This window comes from Trametes versicolor, assembly GCF_000271585.1.
Source record: "Trametes versicolor FP-101664 SS1 unplaced genomic scaffold TRAVEscaffold_4, whole genome shotgun sequence".
NCBI classification, from domain to species: domain Eukaryota; kingdom Fungi; phylum Basidiomycota; class Agaricomycetes; order Polyporales; family Polyporaceae; genus Trametes; species Trametes versicolor.
This window is the reverse complement of record NW_007360324.1, coordinates 2,501,880-2,522,582: the sequence shown is the minus strand read 5'-3', so window position 1 is coordinate 2,522,582 and position 20,703 is coordinate 2,501,880. Positions and strand designations below refer to the sequence as shown.

At 57.4% G+C, this 20,703-nt stretch overlaps 11 protein-coding genes across 11 annotated transcripts; 5 read left to right on the top strand and 6 right to left on the bottom strand.

Annotated features, from left to right (window-relative positions):
• Positions 1–715: 715 nt before the first annotated feature.
• On the bottom strand, positions 716–1,864 carry TRAVEDRAFT_46082 (uncharacterized protein; the record flags this gene model as incomplete). Its single annotated transcript, XM_008038165.1, has 6 exons — positions 716–987; positions 1,051–1,096; positions 1,148–1,243; positions 1,293–1,301; positions 1,372–1,586; positions 1,654–1,864. The coding sequence occupies 6 exons, from the start codon at positions 1,862–1,864 to the stop codon at positions 716–718; spliced, it is 849 nt and encodes a 282-aa protein (XP_008036356.1).
• A 338-nt stretch (positions 1,865–2,202) lies between these two features.
• Positions 2,203–3,193, bottom strand: TRAVEDRAFT_146525 (nuclear transport factor 2). Its single transcript, XM_008038809.1, has 5 exons — positions 2,944–3,193; positions 2,801–2,872; positions 2,639–2,743; positions 2,497–2,570; positions 2,203–2,443 (listed from the first exon to the last, which is right to left on the bottom strand). The coding sequence occupies exons 1-5, from the start codon at positions 3,031–3,033 to the stop codon at positions 2,407–2,409; spliced, it is 378 nt and encodes a 125-aa protein (XP_008037000.1). The 5' UTR covers positions 3,034–3,193; the 3' UTR covers positions 2,203–2,406.
• A 116-nt stretch (positions 3,194–3,309) lies between these two features.
• Positions 3,310–4,974, top strand: TRAVEDRAFT_165915 (uncharacterized protein). Its single transcript, XM_008038808.1, has 6 exons — positions 3,310–3,688; positions 3,750–3,830; positions 3,882–4,020; positions 4,074–4,172; positions 4,231–4,593; positions 4,656–4,974. The coding sequence occupies exons 1-6, from the start codon at positions 3,327–3,329 to the stop codon at positions 4,794–4,796; spliced, it is 1,185 nt and encodes a 394-aa protein (XP_008036999.1). The 5' UTR covers positions 3,310–3,326; the 3' UTR covers positions 4,797–4,974.
• Positions 4,975–5,865: 891 nt separating this feature from the next.
• On the top strand, positions 5,866–7,004 carry TRAVEDRAFT_120915 (TBP-domain-containing protein; the record flags this gene model as incomplete). The annotated part of the gene is made up of 4 exons (XM_008038807.1): positions 5,866–6,360; positions 6,422–6,694; positions 6,746–6,835; positions 6,936–7,004. 4 exons carry the CDS (start codon positions 5,866–5,868, stop codon positions 7,002–7,004), a joined length of 927 nt encoding a protein of 308 aa, XP_008036998.1.
• Positions 7,005–7,089: 85 nt separating this feature from the next.
• Positions 7,090–7,269, top strand: TRAVEDRAFT_36427 (uncharacterized protein; the record flags this gene model as incomplete). The annotated part of the gene is made up of 1 exon (XM_008038024.1): positions 7,090–7,269. The coding sequence occupies one exon, from the start codon at positions 7,090–7,092 to the stop codon at positions 7,267–7,269; it is 180 nt and encodes a 59-aa protein (XP_008036215.1).
• A 297-nt stretch (positions 7,270–7,566) lies between these two features.
• Positions 7,567–9,266, bottom strand: TRAVEDRAFT_28297 (tryptophanyl-tRNA synthetase). The gene is made up of 5 exons (XM_008037954.1): positions 8,850–9,266; positions 8,526–8,795; positions 8,003–8,441; positions 7,860–7,946; positions 7,567–7,803 (listed from the first exon to the last, which is right to left on the bottom strand). Exons 1-5 carry the CDS (start codon positions 9,257–9,259, stop codon positions 7,666–7,668), a joined length of 1,344 nt encoding a protein of 447 aa, XP_008036145.1. The 5' UTR covers positions 9,260–9,266; the 3' UTR covers positions 7,567–7,665.
• A 200-nt stretch (positions 9,267–9,466) lies between these two features.
• On the bottom strand, positions 9,467–11,778 carry TRAVEDRAFT_146511 (LETM1-domain-containing protein). Its single transcript, XM_008038806.1, has 6 exons — positions 11,310–11,778; positions 11,107–11,250; positions 10,440–11,054; positions 10,202–10,387; positions 9,706–10,153; positions 9,467–9,652 (listed from the first exon to the last, which is right to left on the bottom strand). Exons 1-6 carry the CDS (start codon positions 11,727–11,729, stop codon positions 9,558–9,560), a joined length of 1,908 nt encoding a protein of 635 aa, XP_008036997.1. The 5' UTR covers positions 11,730–11,778; the 3' UTR covers positions 9,467–9,557.
• A 158-nt stretch (positions 11,779–11,936) lies between these two features.
• On the top strand, positions 11,937–13,600 carry TRAVEDRAFT_36424 (uncharacterized protein; the record flags this gene model as incomplete). The annotated part of the gene is made up of 6 exons (XM_008038023.1): positions 11,937–12,282; positions 12,350–12,961; positions 13,013–13,050; positions 13,111–13,175; positions 13,230–13,354; positions 13,419–13,600. The coding sequence occupies 6 exons, from the start codon at positions 11,937–11,939 to the stop codon at positions 13,598–13,600; spliced, it is 1,368 nt and encodes a 455-aa protein (XP_008036214.1).
• A 1,680-nt stretch (positions 13,601–15,280) lies between these two features.
• Positions 15,281–16,126, top strand: TRAVEDRAFT_28295 (uncharacterized protein). The gene is made up of 3 exons (XM_008037953.1): positions 15,281–15,427; positions 15,487–15,886; positions 15,939–16,126. The coding sequence occupies exons 1-2, from the start codon at positions 15,297–15,299 to the stop codon at positions 15,593–15,595; spliced, it is 240 nt and encodes a 79-aa protein (XP_008036144.1). The 5' UTR covers positions 15,281–15,296; the 3' UTR covers positions 15,596–15,886; positions 15,939–16,126.
• Positions 16,127–16,516: 390 nt separating this feature from the next.
• On the bottom strand, positions 16,517–17,886 carry TRAVEDRAFT_46075 (uncharacterized protein; the record flags this gene model as incomplete). Its single annotated transcript, XM_008038164.1, has 10 exons — positions 16,517–16,613; positions 16,676–16,808; positions 16,877–16,954; positions 17,021–17,044; positions 17,109–17,327; positions 17,382–17,462; positions 17,530–17,544; positions 17,601–17,633; positions 17,690–17,740; positions 17,805–17,886. 10 exons carry the CDS (start codon positions 17,884–17,886, stop codon positions 16,517–16,519), a joined length of 813 nt encoding a protein of 270 aa, XP_008036355.1.
• A 1,311-nt stretch (positions 17,887–19,197) lies between these two features.
• On the bottom strand, positions 19,198–19,908 carry TRAVEDRAFT_46074 (uncharacterized protein; the record flags this gene model as incomplete). The annotated part of the gene is made up of 6 exons (XM_008038163.1): positions 19,198–19,238; positions 19,300–19,485; positions 19,546–19,626; positions 19,683–19,697; positions 19,760–19,771; positions 19,836–19,908. 6 exons carry the CDS (start codon positions 19,906–19,908, stop codon positions 19,198–19,200), a joined length of 408 nt encoding a protein of 135 aa, XP_008036354.1.
• Between the last annotated feature and the right edge of the window lie 795 nt (positions 19,909–20,703).

Below are 20,703 nucleotides of genomic sequence, written 5' to 3'. Positions count from 1 at the left end.
AACAGCCACGCGGCGCTGCTATGGCTGAAGCTGATCAGATCCCAGCAATCACATACGTTCACTCAACAATACGAATAGCGGACAATGACGAGAGAACAATGTGGCCCGGCGAACGCATGCCAAGTGTAGCGGGCGGCCAATCATGGTGAACCTCGTTGGGATGGCCTGATCGAGGGGATGCCGACTGCGCGCTCGGGGCGCAAGAAATGTGGAGCATCGGGCGAGCGTTTTTGAGTACTACACACGGTTGCGATCAGGTCGTATAGTAATGCTTCTTCATCATGAGGCAAAGGAGAGCGAAGTCGGATTTGTAGGTCTCACTCTTGACCTGCCCGCTACTTGAAGAGCAGCCGGGATTTCCTGAGCATGGGCGTCCTGTAGAGGCTGACCAGGCGCGAGCACGTACTGTAAAGACGCGTATTCAGTGAGAGGTATAGTCGGTTGATACAGGGAACAGTGCGTACCGCAACTTTCGCTCTGGCCTGCGCGCTTTTACGCATCTATACCACGCTGCTAGTGGGCCTCTGTGATAAAAGTGTTCAGTGCGTCAGACCCGCTACGTACCTTTATAGCAGTCTTCGAGATTATGCAGCAGCTCGCAGGCAGGCCGTAGGCCGTCAAACTCTGTACAATAAAATCACATTATCACATTGCACCCGTCAACACCCGAAGTCATGAAAAGAGCCTGTCTATATCAAACCTCTCCGAGGAATCTCTACACCGCACCTAGCGTGTCTGCCTCATCCTTACCCTCTTTGCGCAAGTGCCAGTTGTAGAAGTGGCTCGCCGCAACGGTCTGCCACTCGTTGAGCGCGTCCATCGTGGCCTTGCCCCAGTCGAACGTCTCGTGTTCTGCGTGGTCGGCCGGGCCCTCGACGAAGCGTACGAGATGCTCGTTCTTTTCGAGGATGAAGCCTTCCCGGATGCCGTTCCGGATGAGCTCCCGTAGCGGATCCCAGAAGTTGCGCACGTTCACGACGAGCACGGCTATGATGGGGTAGACGGGGATAAACAACGGTCATATCGGGTACAAGGGGGATCACAACGTACGTTTGCTATGAATCCCGACTTGTGACCAGCAGACAACTTCGAGGACCTAGTATAACAGTTAGTATATAAGTGCGCATATTGGATTAGAAGCCCTCACCTCCTCGAAAGTGCCATAACCGCCTGGCAAACCAACGAACGCGCAAGACCGTTTGGCCATCTCCGCTTTACGCTCGTGCATAGAATTCACGATCACCTGCGCACCAGTCAAGGCATGCACGCCGAAGGAACTGCGCAGTGCCTACCATTTCCACCTGCGAGCGCCGCACAAATACCGGGTCAGGTTCCCCGCGCACAGCGGTAAGCTCGGACGCGTGCGCTCACCTTCTCTCTGCCTTTCTCCTTGATCTGTATGTGCGGCTTGTGCACGCTCTTCGTCTGCTCTTTCTCTCCCCCCGCGGCGACCATCGCGAACGGGGTGACCCCAACGACATCGCCACCCGCCTCGAGCGCCGTACCTGAGACGATGCCCATGATTCCTGCGGAGCCTCCTCCATACACAAGAGCCCTGTTGTCCCCCGCGATCGCCTTTCCAAGCGCTGCGAATGATTCGTGAGCTCAAATCGTAGCTGGCGAGAGGGCCGTACCGATGCGTCAAGCACTCACATTTGGCCGCGGCTATGAACGCGGGCGACTTCCCAGTGGAAGAACCGCAGAACACAGTAACCGCCCGAGTCTCAGGTCCAGTCTTTTGCGTGTCGACAGTCATGACGTTGAACGGAGAGGAGATGTTGGTGGCCTTCGAGTCTCGCGCGTGCAAGTTTTCAGGCGAGCGAGTGCCGCGTCCGCGCTGGAACCACGAGCTGAGGCGGCTCATATGTGCTGTGAGTCACAGGCACTGGACGCGCCGAGCTTCTGGCCTTCTTAAGTGGCCGCTCCGCCTTCGTCGCCTCAGGTGGGCAGCGGCAGAGACGGTTCCGGAGCTGGTGGGCCAGGTGGGCGTGTGTGATGGGCGCGGTCGCGTAGGTGCATGGAGGTAAAGGTCAGCACTGGATTTACGCGACCGTGTGTCCTTGGGTGCGCAGCACTGACTCGGAATACGTGCAACATGCGCCCAGGCTCGAGCCCATGGCTGCCTGACAGTTAGCGGTATTTTGGTGACAGTGACGGCACATATGTGGTAGGCGTGGTGGCGGAGTGATCAGCGGTGTGCACGGCGAATGTCCGGCCATCCCGCATCGCTTCAGGGGCATGGCAGAAGGAAAGGATCGCGAAAGACCACGACGAACGGCATTAAGAACCACAACAGGTATGAGGTACAACTTCTTTCCTGGGCATCCCACAATCGTCCTACATCCGAATGATGACTTCTTGAACTTCGTATCTACTCCCCGAGCGCGCCTAGAGTGTCGCGATCCGTTACGCGCCGTAGTTCAGACGGAAGATGTCATTGTAGCTGGAGAGACGCGTCAGGAGCGGATCGCGCGTAGAGTAGCCGGTGGTACGTACACATAGTAGCTTCCGCCATCGGGTATTAGCTGGAAGACCTGGCTGAACTGGAGGGGGTTCGGGCTGTCGTCGACCTGGTTGCATAAAGGAGGAGGACCGCGCGTTTAGCATCTGAGCGTACGTGAAAGATTGGCCCACTCACCATCAGGAGGCCTGTAACGCTGACGATCATGCTCGCGACACCGGGGGAGGACGGCTGCGCGTCGAGGGTGGTGATCTTGTGCTGGACCTTTTCGAAGGGCAAGGACTGAAACACGCCAATCAAATCCCATTGCTTATACAGGAGAAAAAAGACGCGACTTACGACCAACTTCTCCGAGATAGCAGCCGCGCCGAGAATGGGTGTGCCCTCCCAGGTCAACATGGAGACATCGCGCTGGTAGAGAGCAAGGTGCACTGTCAGATCTGGAGGATAGGGACTCGCGCGCAAACGGCTTGCGGACGCACGTAGAGACTTTGGAGACCCCCGCGGTTGGTGTCAAAGGTGGTGAAGTAGAAGTCGGTAAACTGCTTCGCGACGGCGTTGATGTCAGCCATTGTGAGATCGCTCTATCGTACAGCGGAGAGAGAGGAGGAAGAGGAGAAGAGGAGAAGATGGAGAGAGAGGAGAGGCTCCGCCCCGGAGCAGCTGCAAACCCTTGCCCACCGCGATCGATGATTAGATTGTGTGCAGATCGAGGGCTTACCCCGATCTAAGCGGGTAAGTAACGGGTAAACGAGCGGCTAGCTGGCCATCAGTCGGATTCAGTAGCCCCATCTTGAACTTCGACCAGCGCAGCGGACGCCCGCACACCCCGCGCACGGACGCCCCCGCTCCAGTCAATACCGCCATGTCCATGGCGCCCATCGAGGCCCCGCGACCCGCGATGCGGCGCAAGTCGTCCGCCCAGAACCTCCTCTCGGGCTTCAAGTCCAATACTGGCGGCAGCGGCGGCGGCCCGCCCCCCTCCTCCTTCCCCGTCAGCGCGATGCCGAACACGGCGGGCCTGCCGTACTCGTCTGTGACGACCCCGACGACCGCCACCATGAGCCGCGAGTGGGACGTGCAGTCGCTCCAGAGCGAGGGGATCGCTGCGGCCGCGGGCGGGGCGAACGGGAACCCCCTGGTGCAAGGGACGTCGGTGGAGATGTTGAGGGAACTGGTGAAGAAGAGGATCATCACCTTGACCTATTTGAGGAACGTGCATGAAGGGTGCGTCGCTCGCGTTTTCTCACCCTGGATATTCCCCGCTGACCAGAGACCGTATGCGCAGGAAGAGCCATTGGTTCCACACTATTATGATTACACGAGTTGAACTCGATCGTACGTTCACGAACGCGGCTATGAAGCAACGGTGAGTTGCGCATACCTTCTCGTACGCACGCGCTGGACAACCCTAGCCCAGAACATATCGGTTTGCCGTCTTGGGGATGGCGCTTGCGAACCAGTTTGAGGTGAAGGAGCCCCAAGACTACCTACGAGGCCTTTCGAACGTGCTACTGGAGTACGAGCTATTCAAGGAGGATGGCGACAGGCCCAGGATGGTACGTCCTACGCACTCCGCTAGCTATCTACGCGATCTACAACTACACCCCAGCGGCTGTTCCGGACGAAAGGTTCCAAACGACCACCCGGCGCCGACTATACAGTACCGTACACGGACCCTTCAGAAGCGTATATGACGCTGCCACATATAGTACGTCAGCTTCATCGTAGTACGGAAGACCATTTGCCAACAGTTCTCGTATGTGCAGCCCTTTCCCCTCGACTACCATCAAACCCTCCTCTCCCTCCTCGACGTGCTTTCTGAGGTCTACAACAAGGTCTCCAAAATCCTCGGCCCTTCGCCATTCACCGGTGCCGGCCATAACATGATGGGCCCCCTTGGGCTTCTATCACCACATCCGGGCGTGTCCTACCTATTCTCCGGGATGGACGCTGCGCCACATTCGACCGATGCCGACAGCAGCCTTTGGGGCATCGCGCACGCGTCCGTTATGGGCCCCGGCGGCGCAGCTGGCCCCGGCGCCATGTACGGAGGTGGTCCCGGCAGCCCGCCACCGAGCTGGACGACGACGCTGGGCGACACGGTGCGGCAGATTGACAATAAGCTCAAGGTTCGTGCACCATCAGCCGGGCCCATGCATCTGTCTAACGCGGCGTGATCTGCCACCCGTAGAAACTGATCGCGACGCTGCTGAAGGAGCTCGACGACTGCGCGCGGACAGGGATCAAGGACGAGTTGGCATCGCTTGATCCGCTATTGCGCCACGTCGCGGGGGTGGAGGAGGTGCGGGAGGGCATGTTTGAGTTTGATTGAGCAGCTGCAGGCGCTGCGAGCGCCGCGTCGCGTCGACTGTTCGCAGTTAGGATGTGTACCAGGACGCTCGGATTGGACATACGGTAACTTTATAGCTCTATCTAATGGTGTACCCTGCTGTACTAAGTAGTAACTAGACGAGACCCCCGCCTTGCTGCGCGCGTTGTGCGCAATGGCCTGTCGGGCGCGCTTTAGTGTGCGCGAGTCTCACTGCAAGCTCCGACCAACATGACCTCCGCTTCACGAGAGGTAGAAGCACAAGACCCCGCGGAGACAAGCTTCTGAGTCGGTCGTGGGATGTATACTCATACGACGACATCCCTTCTAAAAGGCTCCGTGAGAGTATAATCCGTTAGAGCGGAAGAACCTCCGTGGATGGCCAGATGTTCATTGAAAGGCGAGTGCTTGCCGATACTACCGGCCTAAAGGGACAAGATGTAGGTCGAAGGAAGTACATACGACGCGCGTGATTCTCAAGATTGAGGGTCCTGTGAATAGGCGCTCTGATGATTATTGTACGCCTAAGTATTATTAGTAAGGATTCTCTAGCCATAGAACGATAGAGCGCCGGGGAGAGGGGCAGAACAAACGGAAGGACGAAAGAGAACGCAAGGGGACAGGAAAGGCGCAGTCCGTCGTTCTTTGTGGTGGGGAAGAAGATGGCGTTGATACGAAGAAGCCCATTGTTGGTCGTCAACCAATCAAAAGGGTCCGACAGACGCGCCACCCCACTGCGGCGCTCGACGACGACCTCGACGACCTCCTCACCGTACCGCTCATCGCCAGAGACATATAGAGGCTGACCACCAGATCGTCGACGGCGGGGCACAGAAGAGCGACGACGGAGCCGAGGTGAAGAGCGAGGAGGAGGCTGTCAAGAACGCGCTGGAAGGAGTCAAGATAAGACGTGATCGAGGCGCGGCAGAAAATTATAAATCAGTCAATTTTCAATCGGAGCTTGAAATGGAAGGGTATATAGCACCGGCGGTCACGTCGCGTTCTCCCCTCTCCCCCCCGCTCCTGCATTTTCCCACGGTCTAAATCTACGGGTTGCTCTTTCACCACCACCATGTCTTTCGCACTCCCCTCTCGCCAGGTCACCTTCGGTCGCCCCGCTGCGCAGACCCAGCAGTATCAGCAGAGCCAGCCCCAGCCGTACGGACAATCGCAGCCGCAGCCCCAGCAGGCCAACGGCCTAGCGCTTCCCTACCCATCGAGCTCTTACCTCCCCGGCCCGTCCAGCCTTGCTCTCCCCGGACCATCCGCGACTCAGTATTCCTCCCAACCACAGCCTGCTCAGTCACAGCAGCAACAATCTCAGCAGCCGACACAGTCCCAATCCCAGACGGTGGTCGGCAGCAGCCAGCCCATCGCTGGTCCCTCCTCTCCTCCCTCTACTGTCCCGGCGACGCCTGCGCCGCTCACGCTCGAGCAGCAGCACATCACCGCCGTCGAGGGTATCGTCCCCACGCTCCAGAACATTGTCGCGACCGTGAACCTGGATTGCCGATTGGATTTGAAGACGATTGCGCTGCATGCCAGGAATGCGGAGTACAATCCTAAGGTTGGTACATCACACTCCTGATATGTAGCCGTCGGACTTCCCTCCGTCGTGCTCTTTACAGCGTTTTGCCGCGGTCATCATGCGTATCCGCGACCCCAAGACCACCGCGCTCATCTTCGCGTCGGGCAAGATGGTCGTCACGGGTGCGAAGTCTGAAGACGACTCGCGGCTGGCGTCGCGCAAGTACGCGCGTATCGTCCAGAAGCTTGGCTTCGACGCCAAGTTCTCCGAGTTCAAGATTCAGAACATCGTGGGCTCCTGCGACGTTAAGTTCCCCATTCGTTTGGAGGGACTTGCGTACTCGCACGGACAGTTCAGCTCTTATGAGCCCGAGGTATGTCGATCTATGTTGCGTTGCATCTGTGGTGGCTGACATAGTCTGCAGCTCTTCCCTGGCTTGATCTACCGTATGATCAAGCCTAAGGTTGTGCTCCTTATCTTCGTCTCTGGCAAGATCGTGTTGACGGGTGCTAAGGTAAAGTTCCATTCCTTATCCTATGAGACGCTTCGTCGAGAGACTTGCGAGATGCGCCGCGACACACGTGTGCTAACCAATCGTCGTCGCCGGCCATCAGGTCCGCGAGGAGATCTACACTGCGTTCAACACGATCTACACGGTGCTTTGCGAATTCCGCAAGCCGTGAACGCCTCTCGCAACGCGAACGTCGCCTCCGACCTCTGTTGCAGCGCGCTCTCTGTCCGCCCACCGTCGATATGTTGTCGTCGGTTATGTCCGTTGCTCAAGGGTGCAGCGGCCTTGGTGGGTGGCGGTGGGGGACAGTGGCGCGATGGCAGAAAAGACATGGACACCTCTCGGGGCAGCATGCGTATGACCCTCCTACATTCTCTTCGTGCACAGCCTACGATACAGCCCGCTTACTTACATACATACATACCACCATGCCCTAAGACTTTTGTAGCAATTTGTACCTATACATCAATGCCAGTTACTGTTTTCTGTACGCTTTATATGCCCTTTGCTTTCCCCCCTCCCCCGCTCTTTGGTATGCGAATATGCCTCGAATGACACGACCTTCGTCTGTAAAGGGAGCGTGTGTCCTGAGGGAACACGAACAAGGATTTGCGACGAAGGCGGCAGTGCGCATGCAAGACCGCGGTTGTCGTCCTCGATAGCATTACAACGACAAACTCCTCGACGTAGTCACGCGGTAGCACTGCCGTGCACTCAGCGTCGAAGACGGACAGGCTGACCTTACAACCCAATGGATAGTACACGCACGTTCTACATCTACAACATGTTAGATAGTCTTCTCTCTCGCCCCCTAGTCGTCCCCGAGTCTGCGTTCATGCAGCGGCAGGCTTCGCGGGCTCGCTCTGCGCGGGAGCTGGTGGCGCGGCCTTGCTCTTCCCGAACGACGGCTCGATCTTGCGGGTACCGTCCATGAACGCCGCGAGCTCGGCGTCGGTGACCTTTGCTCTTCGCTGTAACCGAAGGCGGGTTAGATGGTGTACGCGAAGTGGGGGAAGGGGATACGCACGTCCTGGAAGTCCTTGACGAACGCCTGGAGGATCGCGATGCACTTTCCCTTGAGCTCGCCCGTGAGCAGGCGCCCTGCACGGTATTCCTGTGGACGAATGAGCTCCAGTTGAACTTCCATGACAGCGCGACGTGGATGCTTACCTCGCCCATTTGTTTCCACTCCTCATCGTCGTCCAAGAAAAAGCCGAGGTACTGGTACGCGACGTCCACGTCCGGGTTCCCCCCAAGCCGGCGGTGCTCCTCGACCGTCTCCTGCCCGCCCGAGAACCCGTGCTTGTTGATCTTGCTCTTGATCTGGTTCGGCGTGTCCGTCATGAAGATGCTCGAGTTCGCGTCCGACGCGCTCATCTTCGTCTGCGGGCCCTGCAGCGCGGGGAAGAACTTCGCGTGCAGCAGCGCGGGCTTCTGGTACTTGAGCTTGCCCGCGACGTCGCGCGTCAGCCGGAAGTACGGGTCCTGGTCGATCGCGCACGGGATGAGGCACGGGATGTTCGACGCGCTGCCGAAGATCTGCGGGAAGGAGTTCGAGAAGGAGGGCGCGGCCTGGATGGAGACGAAGTGGATCTTCCCGATGTTGTCGCTGTACAGCGGAAGCGGGCGCGGGCGCAGGGGGGTGCGGCGGTCAGAGAGGGGACGGGGTTACGCGAGTAGGGGGGGCACTCACGAGTCGCCGAACCCGAACGTCGCCTTCGCCTGGTTGATGGTGATCTGGCGCGAGATTTTGGAGACGTTGCGGTAGAAGGGCCCGCCGACGAAGTCGTAGTCGCTGAAGATGAACGTCTTCTCGAGCTTGAAGCCGACCGCGATGATGTCGCGCGCGTTCCGCTTCGCGAACTCGTACGTCTGCTCCGGCTTCAGCTCGTGCTTGAACAGGAACTTCTCGTCGTCCGTGAGCTGCACGACCAGTGGGACGTCGAACACGTCCTGCAGCCACCTCCGCCCCGCTCAGCCACACCTTCGGGAAATTCGCATCGGGGTGGCAACTCACTTTGTGAATACGAACGGCACCATGTGCCCGAGATGCATGCTATCGCTGCTCGGCCCTCGTCCAGTGTACAAGAAGAACGGTTTTCCCTGCTCATAGCGATCGAGGATCTTGTCCATGTCCCGATGGGAAAAGAACATGCCCCGGCGGAGGAAGATATGCGGCTTGTGGCCAGTCAGTCGCTCGAACCGCTCGAGCATGGGCTGGTCGACTCGTTTTGTGCCGAACTGGTCAATGAGCTTGTCATAGTCGATCGCGAGCTGCTTGCCGTCCTCTGCGACGGAGCCCTGGACGTCCCAGGGTGTTACGACCTGGGCGTGCGCATCGGCGATCGTAGGTTTTACTGCCGGAACTTCAGGCTGTTGCTCCGGGTGCGGTGGGACGGACGAAGACTGTGCTGGTTCTGCAGACATGGTGGACGAAGAGAAAGAGGCCGTGGATGCCAGCAAGGGTTGACTCGAATAGATGTGGAATCCTCGGAGGTCGACATGATCACCGTAATCTCAGATCTCGCGCGCAACTTTATCAGCCACCGACTATACGAATCTACAGTTTTACCGATCCCTTCTGCACGCGACTAGTTCAGACCCCACAACTCAGGAATTGCAGCTAATACGTTTGGAGCCGCGTCTATGGCCTCTAAGGCGGCCAGAAACCAAGACCTAGTATATAGATTATACGGTAGTAAATGCAGCTATAGAGCGGGGGTGATTACTCCTGTACGATGTCCTCCTTCCTCGGCTTGCTGTCCTTGATCTCGATACCCTGTCCGATGAGGGTCTGAGCCTCGTCGTCCAGTAGGATCCCTACGCAAACCGTGAGCACGACAGTCATACGCGAAGCGGATATGTGCACGTACCGAGACCCTCCTCGCGCACGAGCCCAAGAACGTGCTCGAGCTCGACATAGCCGTCCTTGTCGACGTCCAGCTTCTCGATGACCTGGTGTCCAACATCCTCATCCGGCTTGTGCTTGATAACCGCAAGGGCCTTCTCCAGGTCCTTGACAGGAATCTTCCCATCGGGCGTGCATGAGATCATCTGCAACGACGAACCGACGCGCGCGTCGTACGCGTCGAGCTGTTTGTCTATCTTTTCCAGCATCGAGCGAATCCGTTTCGTCAGCGCGCCTGACGGCGACTTCGGGTCCTCCTCGGCCTGGAGGTTCTCCTCCATCAACCCACGAAGTTCGTCGCGCTCCTTGATGACCGACGATTTCGTAGACAAGATAGACAGCGCCTCGGCAAGCTCCTTCAGCTGTTCCGTGGTCATGCGAGCGTCCTGGACAGGTGCCTCTTCGGGGTGAAGCTGTAGCGGAAATCAGTACTGTATCGTGTCGTCGTGCACGCGACATACCTCAGACTCAGGCAGAAGAGATTCAGCCAAACGAGCTTCCTCCTCTTTCTTCGCGCGCCGGGCGTCCTCTTCGCGCTGTTCCTGTTCCTGTTCGTCCTCGATGAGCTCTTCCTGCTGCTTGAGCACATCAAGCTTCTGCTTGTAGCTTGCTTGCTCCGAGTCGACTTCGAGTTCCGCCTCGCTCAGCTGCAGAATGGTTAGAGAACGCAAATCGCTTGCAGGGGCAGTCGCAACTTACCAGGTTGTCAGGAAGGCCGCACAACACAGCCTCGAGACTCTGGATGATTGCCGTTTTGCCGTCCTCACCCTCACCGGGCTTCTTGTCGAACTGGAACGCACGCGCCAGCACAAGAAGTACGCCGCTGACGCGTTGCCCTAGGTGCAACTCGATCCATGTCGCAAGTTCCTCACGCAGCCGCGCGGGGGATACGCCAGTTGTCCGAATACCACGGCTTTGGCACGCGGCCTGAAGCTCCGATGTGCTCAGTTCGTCGATGCCCTCGCGCGAAATCGCCTCGTCGTCCCGACGGAGCTGGAGGAGTCGCGCGCGAATGTTGCCACGGAGGAAGTTGTCGGTGCCGAATGCGTTAATGCCCATGTACCGACACATGGATACAAGTTGAGGGCGGGAAAGATTGTCGAGCGTCAAGTCGTCGTCGAACAGGCGTGCGACGTTGACGATATCCTGCGAGGAAGGGGACTCGCCGGTGGACCGTACTTTACGGAAGAACTCCTTGAACGCTTCGGTGCCCACGATATGTGCGTTTGCCTTCAACCCGGATTCACGAAGGGTCTCCTGGAGAAACTTGGCCATCTCCAGGCGGACACGAAGCAGCTTCCGCTGTTTCTCCTCCTGTACACGGTTTAGCGGGCCTATATTTGAATGAAGAACGGTATGTACGAACAGCCGCAAATTTGTCCTCGAAAGTCGACGGAAGGGCATTAGGAAACAGCTTGAGGACCACCGGGATGAGAAGCTCCATGAATGGGACGATTACGAAGACAGCAAAGGGGATGAGCCGCAGCAGATCTTGTGTCGTCCGCTTCAACTATACGGGTGTATTCTGTTCAGCGCGCGTAATCCGCCCAGGGACACGTCTGCACATACCTGTCTCCGTTCTCGGCGTGTCAAGGTCTCGCCATGAAGAATCTTCCACTGCAGACGCGCAGATATGCGCACTTCTGCAGCCAGGAGTTTCGAGCCGTGCCAGTAGTGTTGTGCCTCATGCTTGACCTTCTTCCAAACGCGTGTCGCGAGCGGGGCCTCCTCCTTTGGCGCGGGCGTAAGCGGCTTCTCGGTGTTGGTCGCCGGAACGTCTGAGTTCGGTGGCGACGAGTGCAGTTGGCGCTCTACACCGAATGGACTTCCCGGCAATCTTTGTAGGTGACCAAGAGGGTAGAGCGGGTAAGCAGGGAGCCGCGAATTGTGCTGGGACGCGAGAGCGAGAGTGCGCACGCCGAGGGTCGCATTGCGACTATATGCGCGCACGATGAGCGACGTAGACGAGCGCGGTAGCCATACCGACATGGAGGGGGACGAGAGGGGTGCTATGTGTTGCCTGCCAGTGCTCGCTGCCAATTAAGACCGGAGTGAGTGGATGAGGGAGAAAGATGACGCACCGCGCCGGCAACGCTGCCTGGAAAACCCCATCGCGCGCGCTGTTTGCTCATGTTTGTACCCGCGGCCTCTCCCCGCGCCCGGCGCATTTCGCGAGCATCTTCCTTCTACTCGACCATGACTGCGACGACCAGTCCGCGAACAACCTCCCCCGGCGATATACACGACCCCACCAGTGCCGCGTACAAAAAGGCGCGGCGAAAACATTTCAAGTCGACCCGGAACAGGCCTGAGCAGGTCGATGCCGAATGGACGCCTTTCCGTGCGGCCGAAAAACGGTACAAGGCGCGCTTCCCTCCGCCCGATCTTTCCGACGTCCTCGACCTCGCGGCGGCAGACCCGACGCGTGCCGAGGAGATCGCGCGGGGCAAATGGCACGGATGCGCTGACGCTGTGCAGTGCACGGAGATCCCGCTCAGAAATGGGCGCACGGGGATAGGGTATACGTTCCCGGGCACTCCTGGTGCGCGATCCACTGTATGGTCGGTGCAACGAGCGCATATTCATGGTGTGTGCCCACAATATATTAGGCCTGATTTTTCTGCCTGCTTTCATCGCCCCGAGCGAACAGCGTCGGCTGGTTCGCTGGGCACTGTGTGAACAGGCAAAACATCCGAACGAGACGAACCTGGATACTCACTACGTGCTACCACACGAGGGTGTATGGAACCAGTATGCGAAGAGCTGGTCTGGGGAAGGCGATGATGCAGAGGTGTTCCCTCGCGCGACCGCGCAAGGAACGGACACTCTCTCTAACCAAGCGACCGGGACAGAAACTCCAGGGCCTCGCAAGCTCATCTCCAACGAGCCTGCGAGCACCGCAAATTATGTGGAGCTTGCCTCTACGCCGAAACCTCCTGCACCCCCCTCTCAGACTCTTCGCCCTGTCACTATCTCTAGTCTCGTCCCGCGGCTACGATGGGCGAATATTGGTTGGTACTACCACTGGGGAACTAAGCAGTACGACTTTACTCGCGGCCCTGGGGATATTTCTCCACTCGTCAGAGATCTCTGCAAGGGTGTGGTGGAGAGCATACCATGGGAGCGTGTGTTTGGCGACTCGGAGGGCCAAGCTGAAGGACGTGGCAGAAGCGGTTGGGGCGAAGATGGACCCGACTGGATGGACTGGAAGGAGACTTACGGTAGGACCTGCCCTCTCAGCCATGGATTTCAAACTGACATACATAACATAGAGCCCGACGCGGGGATCGTGAACTTCTACCAAACCAAGGTGGGTCGAGCCCGTCAGCCCGTTGGGCTTATACATTAAACTAGGCGATCACTCCTACAGGACACCTTGATGGCTCATGTCGACCGTTCAGAAATATCCGCGACCTCACCGCTGGTGTCTATCTCGTGCGTACTCTTCGCCCACTGATCCTTACCTATACCTGATGTTTTCGTCTGTAGGCTCGGTTGTGCGGCGGTCTTCCTCATCGGGGGCCTCACACGGGACGACCCCCCGACTCCGATCCTGTTACGCTCGGGTGACGTTGTGGTGATGTCAGGTCCGGCATGTCGCCGAGCGTACCACGGTGTGTTCAATTCATCCCCCCCTTGTCCCCCTTATGAGCCGGCGAAGCTGATACGATATCTCAGGCGTGCCTCGCATCCTGGAAGGAACTCTTCCGTCACATATGGAGGGCGGGGACGACTGGGATATCTATGAGGAGTACCTGCGTGCAACACGGATTAATGTGAACGTCAGGCAAGTGTTCCCGAAGGGGTTCGACCCAGGCGCCTTAGACCTCTCACAACGCACGCATCATACGAACCCATAGTGAGTCCGGAAGTGGTTGCTGCCAAACTAAATGCATAGCACTGACGCGCGCGGGTTCCAGGTAGATGTATTGAATATCAAGATGTACTCGGATTCAGCACATACACATTATCCTGCGGTCAACAGGGCATGCAAAGATACTGGAACTTGAGCTGGCAGCGTACACAGGTGACAGCGAGCCGTGATTAGATACCTTCCGCCCCGAGGCGCCAGGCTACAGCAGGTATGTCCGCTATACAGACTGTACTCGGGACAGGCGATCTACTATGGGAAGCCACAGCGTGCGCAGGTACGGCGAATGGCGACTACGTAGATGGTATACAAAACGAACTTCAGAGAGCGATACAGTCAATGGACACTACCCCTATTCTGATTCTGATTCGAACCTTCGAGGTGCTAGACAGAAAACGCGGATGGAGGTTTTGTTGAGGCCACCTCGAGCGAGCGGACGGTGCCCGCAGCAGGAGGCCTGTATAACCACGGAAGATGCCGCCCGTGCGCCTGTGCCCGTGCGTTGGGCCCGGGTCCGGCTTCCTTCTACCACACACAGTGACACACACGCTTTCCTACGCTCTTCCTCAGTTCCTCCACAAGTACAGCCCAGAACCCCAAAGTATACCCTAAAGTGCCTCTTAAGCATCACGAACATATGACTGGGCCAAAAAAGTAATGACAGCAATATCTGCATCGATGCCTACTAGGTCGCCTATAGCTAGCTCATATAACTTTGGCAGAGGTAGGGAACTCAAAAGCCCATGGAACACTGACAAGGTAAATTCGCATGTGCATATGACTGTCGCTGAGTTTTTACAGCGCGGGGCGTACAGTTGCCAGAATTTTACGGTCTTTTACAGCGCGGAGCGTACGGTAATCAGTGAATATTTGCATGTACGAAACTAGCTCACGCAGGGATATTGTGCACAGCGCGTATTACAATCAGCCCCTGAAGGAAAACTCTTTCTTAGCGTGCTCAAACACAGCTTCATTCACCACAGACCTCTTGTACATGCACGTCGTGCTCGAGGGTCCAGTGCACGCTGCGCCAGGAGTCGACAGCGCGAAGCGCCGCCTCTTCGCCTCGAGGCCTGGTTCACACCGTGCTTCCCCTTGCACCGTCTTCGAAGCATAAGGACTCCAAGCGTTCTCAAAAATACAAAGGTGCGCACAACGCTATCGTGAATATCATTCTCCAAGAGCGTGCGCCGATCCGGAGGACGCGGCAGGCGTCGATGGGTGTGATCAGTGGCTCACTCCTCGGAATCCGCTGCCCCTTCGTGTCATCTCTGCCTCCAGTGTACAGACATCGTACAACTCTATCCGTTGATTCAGGTCACATCTTGCTGCCAAAATACCACGGCGCTGGGCGCGTAGACGTCAGTGAGTCGCCTGTGTGCGCCGTTATCACTGAAGTCTCACAGATATCCAGGTTCCGAGAGCACACGCGGTCCTCGTCTTATTCTGTGCTGACTGCGCGCTTGTGCAGTCTGTCTCAAGCGTCGCAGAGGCACGCTGTCCCGCTTAGACCCAAGGGCGAATCCGCGCGGTCAGACACCGCACGCAGCGCCTCGAGCATCATGGGGCGGCATATCTGAAGGGATGCTGTTCGCTCGATCGCGAGCTTTGACTGAGCGGGGACCATGCGCAACAGCGTGGCGGGCTCCCGGTGGCACACACGAACAGTATAAGAGAGCCTCGCTATGAGGGATAGGTTGCTCATTCCAAAAACCAACCGACCCTACACAACATGGCCAGCGAGTGCCACAGAACTCAGCACCAGTCTCAAGCACTACCGTGATACCCCTCTGACGGCCGTGCGGTATTACGGCGCCTGTCGGTGTTTCCCATGTAAGTAGCGGCTCGTCGAGTGGACACGATGATCGTACTCACCCGCTGGGTTTCACAGTTAGAGCCAAGAAGAAACCATCGCCATCCGCCTGCAAGGAGTACACCGCCATCCGCTTGCAAGGAGTACACCGCATCGCGCAACTCCCTCTAGGAACAGGAGCTACCCAGGATACTGCCAGTATCCGGAGCTGCCATGCTTCGTGCCCTCGCCTTTACGCCCAGCGGACACCGCCCCACCGTTGACAAGGAGGTCGCAGAAGGCAGACCAAGCCCTACCTGCTACCCAATGCTTCCTCCAGCGCAGGGCGGGCGCTCCAAGTGCAAATGCCGACGATGACGCCCTCCTCCTATTCCGCCGCCGCACGATCCCGCAGCACCCCGTTGTCCACGTGTATCGACCGCGTCTTCTCCCGCTGCAGCTCCAGCGCATCACTCCCGGGACCTGTCGAAGCGTCAGCGCATCCCTCTCGCGGACGGTATCAGGCAACACGGACCTTCGAGCGATTCCTACGAGCACGGCGCACCCTCTAGCCAGGGCGCGCCGCGGCGCAGGTGACCGCTTTGGGCCTGAGTCTGTGCGGCCTGGAGTGACGCGATGGGGGGTCTTGGAGATGCTGGAGATGCGTCGTGCGAGGTGAACGTGAACGTGTGGAGGGGGTTGGAACGGTCTCTGAGACGCCGCTGTACGTCTGAGGAATGATTGGTGCAAATCACACACTCTTTATATCACTCTGTGCGCGTCTCCGCCCTTGTACTTTCGTGGCAGCGAGGCGTCTCTACGGTAACAAACCGGGAGGTAAGGTACACGAGACGTTTCCTCGCGACATTGTTTTCTGCGCCTAGTACCGACGGAGCGTGCGCGGACGTTGTATTCTTGATACGAGCCACAATGTCCATCAGTGGCTCATGCGCCAACGGGGTACATCGTTGTATTTCAGTTATCGCGAACGCGGCGCGCCGCTTTGTACTTGCAACCAGTAATGAACGTTGAGCCTACGGAGCACTCTGGGCACAGATCTTAACCAGGTAAAGATCGGAAGACGTTCATGGAGCAAATGTATTGACAACGCCTTCACAAGATCATCATCGCCCCCGCGCCCACAGCCCCGAGCGCACCCACAACGCCTGCTAGTAATGACCTCGAGACCGAGAGGCCCATCGCAGCATTTCTGGTGTGCCACGCATCCATTAGCACTCTGCATTTCAGTGGAAAAACCGGCAGAGTACTTACTTCGACGGAATGGCAGTCACCGCGAGCCCATCGAAGCTCGTCGGGAAGGCATCCGGGGCGCCACTCGTCGCGGCGAGGGTGATTGCAGGCCCGCTTATTGACGACAACGCGACGTACGGCGTCCCAGAGACTTCTTCAAAGCGGGGAGAGTACCGTCAGCTCGCGGCTCTAAGTCGCAGCGAGGGGATGCAGGGCGCTTACCGGTGATATAGGCGGTCAATTCTGCCGTCTTGGAGGCAGAGTTGATGACATTCGTCACCTCCGCCAGTTCCGCGCTCGCTGAGAAATGAAAGCCACAGTCAGCCCGACTGGTTTGAACGTGGCTCAGCGTTGGCAAAGCCGTACCTATCTCTGACAACAGACTCGAGACTGGGAATGTAGATCGTCGTTAGTTGTCGAGAGCATTGAACTCTCATGACATCGTTGGACTCACGTTCGGGTCCTCCACTAGACGCTAACGCCGTAGGTACACTCGGCAAGCCAGTCGGCGACGAAGCCGCGTCGTTAGCCCGGTTACCAGTCGACGCTGGCGCAGCCGTGAATGTTGGCGCGTCGTGGCTCTGAGTGCTGAGGGTCGCCGTTGCGGCCACAAATTGGACCTGACCCGATCCACCTATGGACGACATCTCGACAGCAAGACGACTTGAGACGGCTACAGAGCTCGTTAGATTGACCGGAAACACAGCGCGGCGGGCAACGGGCTCACTTGTGATGAACGCGGTGTACGCGGTCCCACTTGGGTCGACGGCGCTGATCTCGTTCTGGAGCGCTTTGAGGAGAGAGCTCGCTGAAGGGATGGAAATGATTCCGTTGGTGAGTTAGGACGCTAAGTATGCTCTCTTAGACTAACGGACCTCGGCTTGAATTTACTGTTTGAGTTGAACGTCAGCGAGTTTGTGTCAATCCGAAGTGACGCGGTACGTACCGGCTGCGAGATCCGAGGTCGCGGAAGCCGTGCCTAAGCAACTGGACGTCAATTTCGGACTGACGGCTAGTCGTATGATACGGCCTCACCACTGGTAGTGCTGGTAGGAGAGCTAGTGCTGTTCAGCGACTGGCTTGGGCCTTTCAGAGAGGAAGTAAGTTCGCGAGTATGCCAATTTGCGAGCCTCTCAAAACAGACACTCACCATCACGAGGCTTGAAAGGTGCAGGAAGTGCGTACGCCGCAAGGACGGGCATCAACAGAGTAACAAAGGACGTGAAGTACATTTTGGCGAAATTCGAATGCAATGGAGAATGAGGAATAACTCGAGAGCTGAAAGGCAAAGAAAATAGCGAGTCGAGAACAGATTAAAAGCCGAAGTAAAGAAGGTACGGGCGACTCTCAGAGTCGAAAGGAAAGTAAAAAGCGTGAGCTGCCCGGGGTGAATCAATCCACGAGGAACCCACTCACCCCGCCCCGTACAGATATATACCATCCGGTCCAGAGACGCCCTCGAAGGATGCCTGCCCGGTGCCGGGATACGTTGATGTTCGCTTGTAGCCATCGCTGCGGGCACCCTATGACAGGTCGCTAAACACGGGGGGATCAACGATTCTATCGCCGAACGTCCACGTTCCCTCAATCTCTCACACCCATCCTGCGGATAGAGCCATTGATTAGTTGTTTAGGAACAATCGCAGCCTCAGCGGTATAAGTGGGTTCGCACCAGGTATGTGCACTAGTGCATGTACTGTGACTGTTTGCGCTATCTGCAGGCAGAATGTGCGTGAGGACAATGATGATACGAAACCATCCGGGGACGATACGCTGTAGACTTGGACTTCGCACAGCACGTGTGAGGCTGGTGTGAGGACATCAAATGCGTTTCTCGTCATATCACATTGCGTTTCCGACCAAGGTTCCTCGCGGGCGCGATGTTCTCCCTCCGCTTGCTCCTCAGTGTGAAGATATCAGCACCGCGGCGTTCCTGCGGTCAACAGGTGGAGGTCTAAAAGCCACAGCTTACACGTCGGCCATCAACGCGAGGCCAAATATCTAAGATGCACCATGATACATAGCTTTGAAGGCTATTAACAGTCTCCATCAGAGATGCAACCACATGTTGACAAGCAGGTTGGCGGAACTCACGCATCGGTACATGTTTGAGGTGGAGGGGATAGGAGACCTCATCGGCATCGAAGACCACCAAGCTGCCACTACTGTGCACAGCAGGAAAGAGCCTCACCAAGCCACTCGGAGCATCCACATAAAGTTCCGAGCTTCAGTGTCCCCATCTATCGCATCTATATTCAAGACCGCAGGCTTCCGGGACTGACAGCGTGCAACGCATGTTCGAATACCGAGAAGTGCCGTACGCTTTCCCCTCCTGCGCGCAACAGGGCGATGCCTATCATGAACACCGTACACCGACAGACCGCAATCCCCTACAACATGAGCGCGCCGGCGGCCACAGCCCCGAGTACACCCGCGATGCTTGTGAGCAGCGGCCTTGAGACGGAGACCCCGCCCACTGCAGCGTTCCTATGCCAGCAAACCCTGTCAGTGCCATAATCGCACTTCGGAGTATCATGCAGGACTTACTTTGTCCCTGTCGCCGACGCCGCCTGTGAGCTGGTCGCTGGAAGCACGAACCGATATGTGAGCACTTCGGCAGCACGCGCCGTACATCGTGCACTTACACGCAGCACTCGATGAAGCCTGAGAGTCAGATGCAGTCGAGCTCCCTGCTGAGCTCGCCGGGTCCGCGGCGGCGTCGTTGGCCGGACGCGCTGTCGCGCTCGCCGCCGCCGTGCTCGAGGTCATGGCCACCCAGACCTTGCCGCTCACGGATTCCGACATCTCGACGACAGGTCGGCCCCCGATGGCTGCGAACAGAAAGCGTGTTCAAACGGACTGTTCATCAAGCGTGAAAGGGACAGGCGTACTGGTGATGAACGCAGTGTATGCGGACGCGGTGGGTCCGGCCGCGCTAATCTCGCTGTTGACTACGTCAAGCAGCTCTTTCGCTACAAGAAGAGGGGGGCTGTCAATGACTGGGAGATGCATCAGAGCTAATCTTTACCTTGACTTTGGTAAACTTCAGGTCGGGACATGTGCATGAGTACCCCTGAGCGGTTTCTGAGACAATTGTACACTTACGAGAAGCGTTGTCTGCAAGTTTGCATCACGATGATCAGTATCTACAAATGCGTGCAGTATTATTGAAGTGACTAACCATCCCGCTTCGCCGGAAGAGCGTTGACGGCGAGGACAGAGAGCAGCAGTGTAGCGAAGATCTTGGCGTGCATGTTGGCTGACGGCTTGAGGGTGAGCTGAACGAGAGGTGTAGCGGAAAGAGTGGAAGGGAAAGAAAGTGCGCCCGGCACGGTGTCGAAAGAATACGAAGAGAGGGAGTAGGGAGACTGTCAAAGCCCAGCAAAAGAGAAGCTGACGACCGCTGCGAAGCGAGTCGCGCTATATACCCTCGAGGGCGTTCCTTGTGTCCGGTTTACTCACAGGCTGCGAACGTAACAGTGGAACTTCATAGTAGACGTCAGTCAACGGTAGACATCGCATAGATCCGTTGGTCTATTCTTGGTTACCTTCTACCGCGACCGCGAACGCTCGATGGTGCGCGCCAGTCGCCTAAGAAACACCGCGCCTCGATGCGCAGGCCGGTGATAGCGACGTCTGACAGAAATCCAGCCTACCAGTGGTGGAACACGGCCAGTCTCGCGCCATATCTGACATCTGAGGACCAACACTGTTAGCTCAATGTCATATACAGAACTGAGATCCTACACCAGAGACATCCACATACCTCTATAGTCGTCGCGTGTTGCCTCTGGCGAGCATCATATCGCAGCGCGGTCATACGTCACCCATGAGAACACGACTTCACCTAGTTACTATCGACAAGCATATGGTGGTACCGAAGACTGACCCGAGTATCGTTCTCATTGGACGACACAGAAAAGAATCCCTGCGGTCTCTGCGGTCCACCGTACTGCCATTGCCCGAAGATCAACTGCGATGCACATCTGTCAGCGAGGAGCTCCAAACCTTCTCATGCATTGACAACACTCACACGATTGATGATGACC